The 13,803-nt window shown below is 49.2% G+C and overlaps 2 protein-coding genes across 3 annotated transcripts; both read right to left on the bottom strand.

The window, feature by feature from the left end:
* Window positions 1-3,373: 3,373 nt before the first annotated feature.
* On the bottom strand, window positions 3,374-8,842 carry LOC124989635 (uncharacterized). The gene is made up of 2 exons (XM_047559558.1): window positions 8,638-8,842; window positions 3,374-8,415 (listed from the first exon to the last, which is right to left on the bottom strand). The coding sequence occupies exons 1-2, from the start codon at window positions 8,705-8,707 to the stop codon at window positions 3,515-3,517; spliced, it is 4,971 nt and encodes a 1,656-aa protein (XP_047415514.1). The 5' UTR covers window positions 8,708-8,842; the 3' UTR covers window positions 3,374-3,514.
* On the bottom strand, window positions 8,705-12,236 carry LOC124989640 (apomucin-like). 2 transcript variants are annotated; one of them, XM_047559575.1, is made up of 3 exons: window positions 10,409-12,236; window positions 10,060-10,141; window positions 8,705-9,981 (listed from the first exon to the last, which is right to left on the bottom strand). In XM_047559575.1, exons 1-3 carry the CDS (start codon window positions 12,098-12,100, stop codon window positions 8,852-8,854), a joined length of 2,904 nt encoding a protein of 967 aa, XP_047415531.1. In that variant the 5' UTR covers window positions 12,101-12,236; the 3' UTR covers window positions 8,705-8,851. The 2 variants fall into 2 exon arrangements, with proteins under 2 accessions (XP_047415531.1, XP_047415525.1); XM_047559569.1 differs by having other exon boundaries at window positions 8,705-10,141.
* Between the last annotated feature and the right edge of the window lie 1,567 nt (window positions 12,237-13,803).

Here is a 13,803-nt window from a genome sequence, read left to right as displayed (position 1 = left end):
AAATTTCTCTTAGGACTTCCTTTGTCCATGTGTGCCTACAAGCAAGGTAATGGCTAGAGAAGTGGCATTGCTCAAGGCCACCTCAGCATGCCATGTAAGCCAGGCAGCAATGGGTCCACAGTGTTATTTTTCTGCCCTGTTAGTAGCAAATCACTGTCCATGGTACAGAGGGAAGGAACTTCATGGGCATCTGCCTGCAGTCACATGAATTCTCATGGCCACGCCCCTGGTCTGAGGGCAAGCTCCCTGAGCTGGTTCCTGAGGGCAGTGTTCTTCATTCTCCTTCATGTCACAGCAGCTTTGATTTACAGTGCAGTGAGTTTGAGTCATAGTCATTCTACCAGGCCAGCTTTGGTTCACAAGGCAACTATCCCCTGAGCCAGTGCAGTGGTGTTTTTGTGGGGTCAAAAAGTAGCAAGGCTACTGTGCAGATTTCATATTACTTAAGTAGACTGCAAGTCTGTGAGTATTGCAAAATTTTTAGTGGTTAGGATTTCCAGTATCTGTACTGATAGGTTTGCTGGGACTTTCTCTTTCACCCTTAACCTGCAAAGGGGTAAAGCCCTTCTCTGGCTATAGATCCAGTAGGGCAGAATCCAGAATATTTTGTTTCTCTTACTCTGCTGCTATCCCAGGTCTGTGAATGTTACTAGGTTCCAGTCCCCATCTTGCTGATTTCCTGTGTTCTCCCATGGTCACTCACCTCAAACTGTAGCAGTACACTTGTTGCTTTGGTTCTTTGTGAGGGAGAAAGTGAATGAATTCTGGGTGCCTCCATTTGACCATCTGGAAATGTTATGGCTAGTGATTTTATATACCTCCTGACAAATTGTACTTTAACTTGAATTATAAAAGGAAGGTAGGAGAAAAACAACTTAATATTGAGGCAAAGAGAGGTAGAATACTAAATTCTGACTTAGGAGATTATTACTGGATAATTAGAGAATTATTAAAAAATATTCCAAGTGGCTCTTTTTCTTTTAACCTGCAAATTAAGGGAATGATCTTTGAAGTTCTTATTAGCTCTCACATTCTGGAAATTATTTTTGGTTTTGTAATGGTAAACTTTCTGCTTAAGTCATTATTTTTTCTGCTTGTTATTTCTCTCATTATTCATAGTAAATTCATATATTTTCTTCTCTTAGGCAGGAATATATTTTTAATCTTTTTTCTTCTACAGGAAACTTCAGGCTCCTATTAGCCTCCATTCATAGGGGTGTTTCAATAATATCGTTGACAGAGAAAATCTATAGTGCACAGTTCTTATTTCTAGAGCTTAGTTCATGTTAGGAAATAGCCACTTTTGGGGTTATGTTTGATAATGTTTGCTGTGATGATCATGATTAACCAAAGCATAGGTCAACTCAGTGTAAAGCCTTTCTTCCTGTCAATGCTTTTCCTCAATGATTACATTGAGGAAAAGATCAGATATGGTTGACTTTTGCCTTCTTGGAACTTCTTAATTAATTTATTCATTTTTTGTTTTCTTTTGCAATACTGAAGAAGAAACTTAGACCTTGTGCTTGCTAGGCGAATGTTCTACCACTGAGAAACACCCCCAGTTCTTTCTTTTCTTTCTTTTAATTCCTAGGAATCAAATCTAGGCCAAGTTCTCTCCCTCTGAGCTGCACCTCTTAGTCTCAACTTTATTATCTTTCATATGTTCTTTTGTATCAAGAAGCAGATGTTCACATCAGGTAGAAATCAATAATTTTTCTGTTCTGAATTTAGTGTGGGTTGTCATTGAAACATCTTAACTCTTTTTTTTGGAGTACATAGCTCCATTTTTAACTCCTAAGGAGATGTGAAGCAAACAGATCTGAACTCCTTATTATTAATATCTGAGTGCTTTACTCCCATCTACGTGTTCAGAGGTAGAAGAAAAAATGTGCATCTGACTCCATGACAGGGAGCTATGTTTGTGTTTGTGGGTATGAAAGAGAAGAGAAACAATGCTTCGAAGAAGTTTGTTGTCAATTTTAATGCAGTGCAGTTTTTTGTCCTTATATCCAGGAGGACATGACAATAAATTCAATAGTGTACAGAGTTCTAATGGTGACAAAAAAGATGAAATATTCTGAATCTTTACCTAGAGAACTACCACATTCTTTCTTTAGGGCATGGAATGTATATATTAGAGAAATTTTGGTTCTTAAACTATATGTCTTAGCTTCTTGGATAGGTTTATTAATAATCAATTAAATAAAAATCTAGAAAATCCAAATTTTGAGTCTCAAAATAATTTTTAATGCTCATTTTTTTCCTTAAATATACAGAACACTTTATTATATACTTCTGATATAGGCCCAAATGCTGTTTACTTCTTCCATTCACTATTTTCTATCCAAGGAGCTCAGTGATTATAGAGCCTTACAAAAAGACCAGCACCAAACAAAATTAATAAGAATACAGTACTATAGTTAATACAGAAGCACAGACATAAAATCCCAAATACCAAAAGAAGGACTCTGTTAAATATCCTATTTTTCTTACTTTGTGTCTCATCTTTCATTAGGTTCTTATCTTGGGTAAGTTTGTTTTCTACTTACTTTTTATTCAAAATAATAACACCTTTGTTCTTGGACATATTCATAGAGTGGAGTATTACTATCTAAGTAGAGGGAATGTGAGTCTGTTCTTCCCTTCCCATGGTAATCTCTGGCTTCAGAGCCTCTTGTCTGCTTATCATCTACATCCTGACTGTATCTTCTGATGTCCCCAGATGGATTAGTTCTTGACTCTTGCCCTTGACTTCCCTCACCCCATGTGATTGAATTGATTGGTAAATACCTATACTCTTTAGCTCCCATAGGGCCTTGACTATATAGGGAATGATTAGAAAAGGATCTTTGACTTCTGCTTATGTTGTCAATTGATTGCTCATAGCTATCACTTGATTGGCTCTGCCTATATTCTTGCCTTTCATTAGTGCTGAAACCAGATTGCTTTCTAGTAGAACTAGAATCCAGATGTCCACAAAATGACATGTATTGTCTATGACCAGATCCAGAGTGGTCACTTGACTGACTGTGAATAGAACCCTTGTTTCCAGTTGTACCAAATTGAGATTGAACATCCATGTCACTTGACTGTTCAGGAATTACTATAGAATGGACATGACTAGATCCTTGTCTTCTTGATACATGGGATCCAGACTGATTGTAGGAATCAACTAATTGCCCTTGACTTACTTCAGACTGTCCATGATTTGAAACCTGCCTTTCTGCTCTTCCAGTTGCTTTGAATCCACTCTGATCAGAGATAGAAAAGGATTGTCCATGTGTGGACACAGGAGTATTTGTACCTCTGCCTGTTGACCTCAAAGGGCTAGTTGTGCAACTGCTACTTCTGCTACCCCCAGAAGGTCCATACCCAGACTGCCCATAGTCATACTCTGCAGAACCATAACTGCCATGCCTCCAACTGTGACCTGATCCATGTCTTTGTTTTCTACTATTCTGTGACTGAAAATGTCTTCTTCCAGACTGACCATGAATACTACTTGATTGCCACCTTATATTATCTCTTGACAGCTGGTGAGAATTATGTGACTGTGTATAACCAGATCCCAATTCTTTATGGTGAGATCCAGCATGACCCTGAGTGGATCCTGAGTGTCTGTGGGAGATGCCCGACCCCCCTCCACTTTCACTTGACTCACTGTGAATAGATGATCTCCTTGGAGTTGTCCTGGACTCAGAGTGTGAGGACTGCCTCTGGCCAGACTGTGCGCGTCTAGTGGTGTCTCCGGACTGTCCTTGAGCAGTTCCCTGTCTCCCTTGCCTTGTGGATCCTGACTCTCCGTGTTGAGATCCAGCATGTCCCTGAGTGGATCCTGAGTGTCTGTGGGAGATGCCCGACTGCCCCTCACTTTCACTTGACTCAGTGTGAATAGACGATCTCCTTGGAGTTGTCCTGGACTCAGAGTGTGAGGACTGCCTCTGGCCAGACTGTGTACGTCCAGTGGTGTCTCTGGACTGTCCTTGAGCAGTTCCCTGTCTCCCTTGACTTGTGGATCCCGACTCTCCGTGTTGAGATCCAGCATGTCCCTGAGTGGATCCCGAGTGTCTGTGGGAGATGCCCGACTGCCCCTCACTTTCACTTGACTCACTGTGAATAGACGATCTCCTTGGTGTTGTCCTGGACTCAGAGTGTGAGGACTGCCTCTGGCCAGACTGTGTACGTCCAGTGGTATCTCTGGACTGTCCTTGAGCAGTTCCCTGTCTCTCTTGACTTGTAGATCCCGACTCTCCGTGTTGAGATCCAGCATGTCCCTGAGTGGATCCTGAGTGTCTGTGGGAGATGCCCGACTGCCCCTCACTTTCACTTGACTCACTGTGAATAGATGATCTCCTTGGTGTTGTCCTGGACTCAGAGTGTGAGGACTGCCTCTGCCCAGACTGTGTACGTCCAGTGGTATCTCTGGACTGTCCTTGAGCAGTTCCCTGTGTCTCTTGCCTTGTGGATCCCGACTCTCCGTGTTGAGATCCAGCATGTCCCTGAGTGGATCTTGAGTGTCTGTGGGAGATGCCTGACTGCCCCTCACTTTCACTTGATTCAGTGTGAATAGACGATCTCCTTGGAGTTGTCCTGGACTCAGAATGTGAGGACTGCCTCTGGCCAGACTGTGCGCGTCTAGTGGTGTCTCTGGACTGTCCTTGAGCAGTTCCCTGTCTCCCTTGCCTTGTGGATCCTGACTCTCCGTGTTGAGATCCAGCATATCCCTGAGTGGATCCCGAGTGTCTGTGGGAGATGCCCGACTGCCCCTCACTTTCACTTGACTCAGTGTGAATAGACGATCTCCTTGGAGTTGTCCTGGACTCAGAGTGTGAGGACTGCCTCTGGCCAGACTGTGTACGTCCAGTGGTGTCTCTGGACTGTCCTTGAGCAGTTCCCTGTCTCCCTTGACTTGTGGATCCCGACTCTCCGTGTTGAGATCCAGCATGTCCCTGAGTGGATCCTGAGTGTCTGTGGGAGATGCCCGACTGCCCCTCACTTTCACTTGATTCACTGTGAATAGATGATCTCCTTGGTGTTGTCCTGGACTCAGAGTGTGAGGACTGCCTCTGGCCAGACTGTGTACGTCCAATGGTATCTCTGGACTGTCCTTGAGCAGTTCCCTGTCTCTCTTGACTTGTAGATCCCGACTCTCCGTGTTGAGATCCAGCATGTCCCTGAGTGGATCTTGAGTGTCTGTGGGAGATGCCCGACTGCCCCTCACTTTCACTTGACTCACTGTGAATAGATGATCTCCTTGGTGTTGTCCTGGACTCAGAGTGTGAGGACTGCCTCTGACCAGACTGTGCGCGTCTAGTGGTGTCTCTGGACTGTCCTTGAGCAGTTCCCTGTCTCCCTTGCCTTGTGGATCGTGACTCTCCGTGTTGAGATCCAGCATGTCCCTGAGTGGATCCTGAGTGTCTGTGGGAGATGCCCGACTGCCCCTCACTTTCACTTGACTCAGTGTGAATAGACGATCTCCTTGGTGTTGTCCTGGACTCAGAGTGTGAGGACTGCCTCTGGCCAGACTGTGTACGTCCACTGGTGTCTCTGGACTGTCCTTGAGCAGTTCCCTGTCTCCCTTGACTTGTGGATCCCGACTCTCCGTGTTGAGATCCAGCATGTCCCTGAGTGGATCCTGAGTGTCTGTGGGAGATGCCCGACTGCCCCTCACTTTCACTTGATTCACTGTGAATAGATGATCTCCTTGGTGTTGTCCTGGACTCAGAGTGTGAGGACTGCCTCTGGCCAGACTGTGTACGTCCAATGGTATCTCTGGACTGTCCTTGAGCAGTTCCCTGTCTCTCTTGACTTGTGGATCCCGACTCTCCGTGTTGAGATCCACCATGTCCCTGAGTGGATCTTGAGTGTCTGTGGGAGATGCCCGACTGCCCCTCACTTTCACTTGACTCACTGTGAATAGATGATCTCCTTGGTGTTGTCCTGGACTCAGAGGGTGAGGACTGCCTCTGGCCAGACTGTGCGCGTCTAGTGGTGTCTCTGGACTGTCCTTGAGCAGTTCCCTGTCTCCCTTGCCTTGTGGATCGTGACTCTCCGTGTTGAGATCCAGCATGTCCCTGAGTGGATCCTGAGTGTCTGTGGGAGATGCCCGACTGCCCCTCACTTTCACTTGACTCAGTGTGAATAGACGATCTCCTTGGTGTTGTCCTGGACTCAGAGTGTGAGGACTGCCTCTGGCCAGACTGTGCGCGTCTAGTGGTGTCTCTGGACTGTCCTTGAGCAGTTCCCTGTCTCCCTTGACTTGTGGATCCTGACTCTCCGTGTTGAGATCCAGCATGTCCCTGAGTGGATCCTGAGTGTCTGTGGGAGATGCCCGACTGCCCCTCACTTTCACTTGACTCAGTGTGAATAGACGATCTCCTTGGAGTTGTCCTGGACTCAGAGTGTGAGGACTGCCTCTGGCCAGACTGTGTACGTCCAGTGGTGTCCCTGGACTGTCCTTGAGCAGTTCCCTGTCTCCCTTGACTTGTGGATCCCGACTCTCCGTGTTGAGATCCAGCATGTCCCTGAGTGGATCCTGAGTGTCTGTGGGAGATGCCCGACTGCCCCTCACTTTCACTTGACTCACTGTGAATAGATGATCTCCTTGGTGTTGTCCTGGACTCAGAGGGTGAGGACTGCCTCTGGCCAGACTGTGCGCGTCTAGTGGTGTCTCTGGACTGTCCTTGAGCAGTTCCCTGTCTCCCTTGCCTTGTGGATCGTGACTCTCCGTGTTGAGATCCAGCATGTCCCTGAGTGGATCCTGAGTGTCTGTGGGAGATGCCAGAATGCCCCTCACTTTCACTTGACTCAGTGTGAATAGACGATCTCCTTGGAGTTGTCCTGGACTCAGAGTGTGAGGACTGCCTCTGGCCAGACTGTGCGCGTCTAGTTGTGTCTCTGGACTGTCCTTGAGCAGTTCCCTGTCTCTCTTGACTTGTGGATCCCGACTCTCCGTGTTGAGATCCAGCATGTCCCTGAGTGGATCCCGAGTGTCTGTGGGAGATGCCCGACTGCCCCTCACTTTCACTTGACTCAGTGTGAATAGACGATCTCCTTGGTGTTGTCCTGGACTCAGAGTGTGAGGACTGCCTCTGGCCAGACTGTGTACGTCCACTGGTGTCTCTGGACTGTCCTTGAGCAGTTCCCTGTCTCCCTTGACTTGTGGATCCCGACTCTCCGTGTTGAGATCCAGCATGTCCCTGAGTGGATCCTGAGTGTCTGTGGGAGATGCCTGAATGCCCCTCACTTTCACTTGACTCAGTGTGAATAGACGATCTCCTTGGAGTTGTCCTGGACTCAGAGTGTGAGGACTGCCTCTGGCCAGACTGTGCGCGTCTAGTGGTGTCTCTGGACTGTCCTTGAGCAGTTCCCTGTCTCCCTTGACTTGTGGATCCCGACTCTCCGTGTTGAGATCCAGCATGTCCCTGAGTGGATCCTGAGTGTCTGTGGGAGATGCCCGACTGCCCCTCACTTTCACTTGATTCACTGTGAATAGATGATCTCCTTGGTGTTGTCCTGGACTCAGAGTGTGAGGACTGCCTCTGGCCAGACTGTGCGCGTCCAGTGGTATCTCTGGACTGTCCTTGAGCAGTTCCCTGTCTCTCTTGACTTGTAGATCCCGACTCTCCGTGTTGAGATCCAGCATGTCCCTGAGTGGATCCTGAGTGTCTGTGGGAGATGCCCGACTGCCCCTCACTTTCACTTGACTCACTGTGAATAGATGATCTCCTTGGTGTTGTCCTGGACTCAGAGTGTGAGGACTGCCTCTGGCCAGACTGTGTACGTCCACTGGTGTCTCTGGACTGTCCTTGAGCAGTTCCCTGTCTCCCTTGACTTGTGGATCCCGACTCTCCGTGTTGAGATCCAGCATGTCCCTGAGTGGATCCTGAGTGTCTGTGGGAGATGCCCGACTGCCCCTCACTTTCACTTGATTCACTGTGAATAGATGATCTCCTTGGTGTTGTCCTGGACTCAGAGTGTGAGGACTGCCTCTGGCCAGACTGTGCGCGTCCAGTGGTATCTCTGGACTGTCCTTGAGCAGTTCCCTGTCTCTCTTGACTTGTAGATCCCGACTCTCCGTGTTGAGATCCAGCATGTCCCTGAGTGGATCCTGAGTGTCTGTGGGAGATGCCCGACTGCCCCTCACTTTCACTTGACTCACTGTGAATAGATGATCTCCTTGGTGTTGTCCTGGACTCAGAGGGTGAGGACTGCCTCTGGCCAGACTGTGTACGTCCAGTGGTGTCTCTGGACTGTCCTTGAGCAGTTCCCTGTCTCCCTTGCCTTGTGGATCGTGACTCTCCGTGTTGAGATCCAGCATGTCCCTGAGTGGATCCTGAGTGTCTGTGGGAGATGCCCGACTGCCCCTCACTTTCACTTGATTCACTGTGAATAGATGATCTCCTTGGTGTTGTCCTGGACTCAGAGTGTGAGGACTGCCTCTGGCCAGACTGTGCGCGTCCAGTGGTATCTCTGGACTGTCCTTGAGCAGTTCCCTGTCTCTCTTGACTTGTAGATCCCGACTCTCCGTGTTGAGATCCACCATGTCCCTGAGTGGATCTTGAGTGTCTGTGAGAGATGCCCGACTGCCCCTCACTTTCACTTGACTCACTGTGATTAGATGATCTTGGAGTTGTCCTGGACTCAGAGTGTGAGGACTGCCTCTGTCCAGACTGTGTACGTCTAGTGGTATCTCTTGACTGTCCATGAGCAGTTCCCTGTCTCTCTTGCCTTGTGGATCCCGATTCTCCGTGTTGAGATCCAGCACGTCCCTGTATGGATCCTGAGTATCTGTTTGAATCTTCTGAGTATTCTTGAGTGTCACTGGTCTGACTCCCACTTCGTCTTCTAGTTACACTTGATTTTGAATGTGTGATTTCTCCCTGTCCTCTGGGAATATATTCACTTCTCCTAGATCCCTTTTGGTCATGACCAGAGGATTTACCTGAATGAAACTCATGTTGACTGTAACTCGAAGACTGACCTGAGCCTGACCCATGTTGACCAGAATGAGACTTGCCCAAACCATACCTGTGCTGCCCGAAGCCAGAGGACTGACCTGAGTGAGACCCATGCTGCCCGAAGCCAGAAGACTGGCCCAAGCCAGACCCATGCTGCCCGAAGCCAGAGGACTGATTTGTGCCTGAACTGTGCTGCCCGAAGCCAGAGGAATGACCTGAGCTATGTTGACCATAGCCAGAGGACTGGCCGGAGACAGACTTGTGCTGCCCGAAGCCAGAGGACTGGCCCGAACCAGACCCTTGCTGCCCGAAGCCAGAGGACTGGCCCGAGCCAGACCCATGCTGCCCAAAGCCAGAGGACTGGCCCGAGCCAGACCCATGCTGCCCAAAGCCAGAGAACTGATTTGTGCCTGAACTGTGCTGCCCGAAGCCAGAGGAATGACCTGAGCTATGTTGACCATAGCCAGAGAAGTGGCCAGAGCCAGACTCGTGCTGCCCGAAGCCAGAGGACTGGCCCGAGCCAGACCCGTGCTGCCCGAAGCCAGAGGACTGGCCCGAGCCAGACCCGTGCTGCCCGAAGCCAGAGGACTGGACCGAGCCAGACCCGTGCTGCCCGAAGCCAGAGGACTGGCCCGAGCCAGACCCTTGCTGCCCGAAGCCAGAGGACTGGCCCGAGCCAGACCCCTGCTGCCCGAAGCCAGAGGACTGGCCCGAGCCAGACCCGTGCTGCCCGAAGCCAGAGGACTGATTCGTGCCTGAACTGTGCTGCCCGAAGCCAGAGGAATGACCTGAGCTATGTTGACCATAGCCAGAGGACTGGCCGGAGACAGACTCGTGCTGCCCGAAGCCAGAGGACTGGCCCGAACCAGACCCTTGCTGCCCGAAGCCAGAGGACTGATTTGTGCCTGAACTGTGCTGCCCGAAGCCAGAGGAATGACCTGAGCTATGTTGACCATAGCCAGAGGACTGGCCGGAGACAGACTCGTGCTGCCCGAAGCCAGAGGACTGGCCCGAGCCAGACCCGTGCTGCCCGAAGCCAGAGGACTGGCCCGAGCCAGACCCGTGCTGCCCGAAGCCAGAGGACTGGCCCGAGCCAGACCCATGCTGCCCAAAGCCAGAGGACTGATTTGTGCCTGAACTGTGCTGCCCGAAGCCAGAGGAATGACCTGAGCTATGTTGACCATAGCCAGAGGACTGGCCGGAGACAGACTCGTGCTGCCCGAAGCCAGAGGACTGGCCCGAGCCAGACCCGTGCTGCCCGAAGCCAGAGGACTGGCCCGAGCCAGACCCGTGCTGCCCGAAGCCAGAGGACTGGCCCGAGCCAGACCCGTGCTGCCCGAAGCCAGAGGACTGGCCCGAGCCAGACCCTTGCTGCCCGAAGCCAGAGGACTGATTCGTGCCTGAGCTATGTTGACCATAGCCAGAGGAATGACCTGAGCTATGTTGACCATAGCCAGAGGACTGGCCGGAGACAGACTCGTGCTGCCCGAAGCCAGAGGACTGGCCCGAGCCAGACCCATGCTGCCCAAAGCCAGAGGACTGATTTGTGCCTGAACTGTGCTGCCCGAAGCCAGAGGAATGACCTGAGCTATGTTGACCATAGCCAGAGAAGTGGCCAGAGCCAGACTCGTGCTGCCCGAAGCCAGAGGACTGGCCCGAGCCAGACCCGTGCTGCCCGAAGCCAGAGGACTGGCCCGAGCCAGACCCGTGCTGCCCGAAGCCAGAGGACTGGCCCGAGCCAGACCCGTGCTGCCCGAAGCCAGAGGACTGGCCCGAGCCAGACCCGTGCTGCCCGAAGCCAGAGGACTGGCCCGAGCCAGACCCGTGCTGCCCGAAGCCAGAGGACTGGCCCGAGCCAGACCCGTGCTGCCCGAAGCCAGAGGACTGGCCCGAGCCAGTCCCGTGCTGCCCGAAGCCAGAGGACTGGCCCGAGCCAGACCCGTGCTGCCCGAAGCCAGAGGACTGGCCCGAGCCAGTCCCGTGCTGCCCGAAGCCAGAGGACTGGCCCGAGCCAGACCCGTGCTGTCCGAAGCCAGAGGACTGATTTGTGCCTGAACTGTGCTGTCCGAAGCCAGAGGACTGACCTGAGCTATGTTGACCATAGCCAGAGGACTGGCCCGAGCCAGACCCATGCTGCCCAAAGCCAGAAGACTGCCCAGAGCCAGACCCATGCTGCCCAAAGCCAGAGGACTGATTTGTGCCTGAACTGTGCTGCCCGAAGCCAGATGAATGACCTGAGCTATGTTGACCATAGCCAGAGGACTGACCCAAGCCAGACCCTTGCTGCCCGAAGCCAGAGGACTGGCCCGAGCCAGACCCGTGCTGCCCGAAGCCAGAGGACTGGCCCGAGCCAGACCCGTGCTGCCCGAAGCCAGAGGACTGGCCCGAGCCAGACCCGTGCTGCCCGAAGCCAGAGGACTGATTTGTGCCTGAACCCTGCCCGAAGCCAGAGGAATGACCTGAGCTATGTTGACCATAGCCAGAGGACTGACTTGAGCCAGACTCACACTGGCCACAGCAAGACTGACCTGTGCCAGAGCCATGATACCCAAAACCAGAGGACTGACTGGAGCCTGTTCCATGTTGTTCATAGCTACAGGACTGACCTGAACCAGAACCATGCTGACCACATTTGGAAAATTCATTTGGACCAGACCCCTTTTGATGAGAGTTTGAATACTGTCCACAAGAACCAGATCTATGTTGACCACAGCTAGAAGACTGACTTGTTCCAGAGTCATATTGTGCACAGCAAGAGGATTGATTTGAGCCTCTTCCCTGTTGTCCTCCACAGTTGTGTGGTTGACCACATTCTTTAGATCCATGTCTTCTTTGACTATAAGACTGGCTGCAGGAACTAGGCTCAGATTGACCATAGGACTGCCCTCCTGAGACACATCTATGACCTTGCCCTCCACTACTTCCTGATCGACAAGCTGACTGAGTACAGCTAGATGCATTTCCTTGCCCTTTAAATCTACTTGTCTGACAAGAGCTAGAGGCATTTTGTGGCCTTCCACACCCACCTGAATTACTATAACCACATGCATGACTTTGTCTCCTACTGTCTCCTGAACCTTCAGAGCTAGACCCAAGATTTTGTCCTCCACTCTTTCTTGACTGTGTAGAGTTTGATTCATGTTCACTAGTTTCTAGTCCATGTGACAAACCACCATGACCTTTCCTTTCCTTACTCTTTGACCCAGATCCAGATTCATATTCCTCCCCAGATTCCCTAGAGGGGCTACCATGTGACTTGTTTCTTTCCCATAGTTCTCCAGAGTTGGAACTATATCTCTCTTCGCCACTACTCCAGGAGTGTCCAGAACTAGACCCCTGGTACCTTTTCTCAGATCCTTCTGAACTGGATAATTCACCTTGCCTTCTCAGCCTCCTGGAGTTGGACCCATGTCTGTATTTTGTAGTCCCCCTTGAACCCCCAGAACTATATCCATGCTCCTCTCCCTCATTCCAACTTGAATGTCTGTAACCTTTTTTCCGTCTTGGTGTCTCCTCTTCTTCCTCTTCTGTTTCATTTTCTTCTTGGTGTCGGTGACCATGCCTATGCTTCTTTGACCCTGAAGCTTTGCAGTATTCTTTGCTGAGAACCTTGTTGCAGGCCATGGCCAGCTTGAATACCATTAGAAGAAACTCAGTAAAGTCTAGTCTTCGATCGTGGTCTCGATCCAGCATATGCATGATGACATCTACTGTGTCTGGATCATCTGGGTTCTATATATGAGTGACACACCAAGGGAGACCTGGTCAGTGTAGCCCATATTATCAACTAAAACAACCAAGTAGGGCTATGGATTTGTGGGTATTTCACATTCTGTAGTTTTAGTCCAATCAAGCATTATTTTCAGCTAGCAGGACCTAGCAAATATGAAGGAGTAATAGAAAATAGAGACTATTGGAATCCTCCAAAGAAAACATTTCAAGAATTTAAGCTAGAAATTTATGTGTTCAAGTATGGCATATGGGAAGGAGTGGAAGAAACCACACTCGGTTAGCTGGTATATCTTAGTTTTACATAAATTTTAAATATACATGTTAACATATTCTTTGTTAGGACCTATTATTTTGAAGTCAATAACAGTCCTTCCCATGTAGATGGAAAAAAGTGCTTGTATTTTTTTTTAATCACCCTGGCCACATTATTAACTCCCTTGTGGATAATATCCAGACTCTATACACTTTTCCCTACTTGACAGGATAACTTATTACTTCATGTAGTACAAATTTATTTTCAGAAGGGAAGCCTGAGTGCATGAGAAAGACTGAGTCTATAAGGTGGGTGTGCACAGGAAAGTGAGGAAGAAACATTTGCCTTTTAAAAATACATGTGCCTTAATAAACTTTATAATGTCCACAAAGTTTTGCTCTTAGTATTTTCTCAAAGGCCTTTGGGGCTGTGCCCTTCACAGCTAATCTTGGTTCTATAACAGAGCACATGCAAGACCCTAGTGGACTTGCACATGGTCCTCACCTTCAGAATTGGACGAAATTCTTTCTCCAGAAGTTCCTTTAGTTCATCCTTACTAAGTGTGCCACATTCCCCATCTTGCTTGGTATATTTATAGAAAATATCTATGACAGTGACAACACTTCTTAAAAGATCTGTCATCTTTTTGCAAGTTTAAGTAAACCTAGAATGAAAAAATAACAAAAAACTATTATTCATTTTCTTTTCTTTTAATTCATCTACACTCTCATTTGATTTTATCTCATTTTATTTTATTGTTCAAGAACAGAGTTGAATCTGAGCGTCACACAGTTCTCATTTCAATATTATTATTTTTCAAACCTCTGTTTCTTTTAAGCCTCAACATATTAGTATGGA

Source organism: Sciurus carolinensis, chromosome 1, assembly GCF_902686445.1.
Source record: "Sciurus carolinensis chromosome 1, mSciCar1.2, whole genome shotgun sequence".
Classification (NCBI taxonomy): Eukaryota; Metazoa; Chordata; class Mammalia; order Rodentia; family Sciuridae; genus Sciurus; species Sciurus carolinensis.
This window is presented reverse-complemented; position numbering and strand designations above follow the sequence as displayed.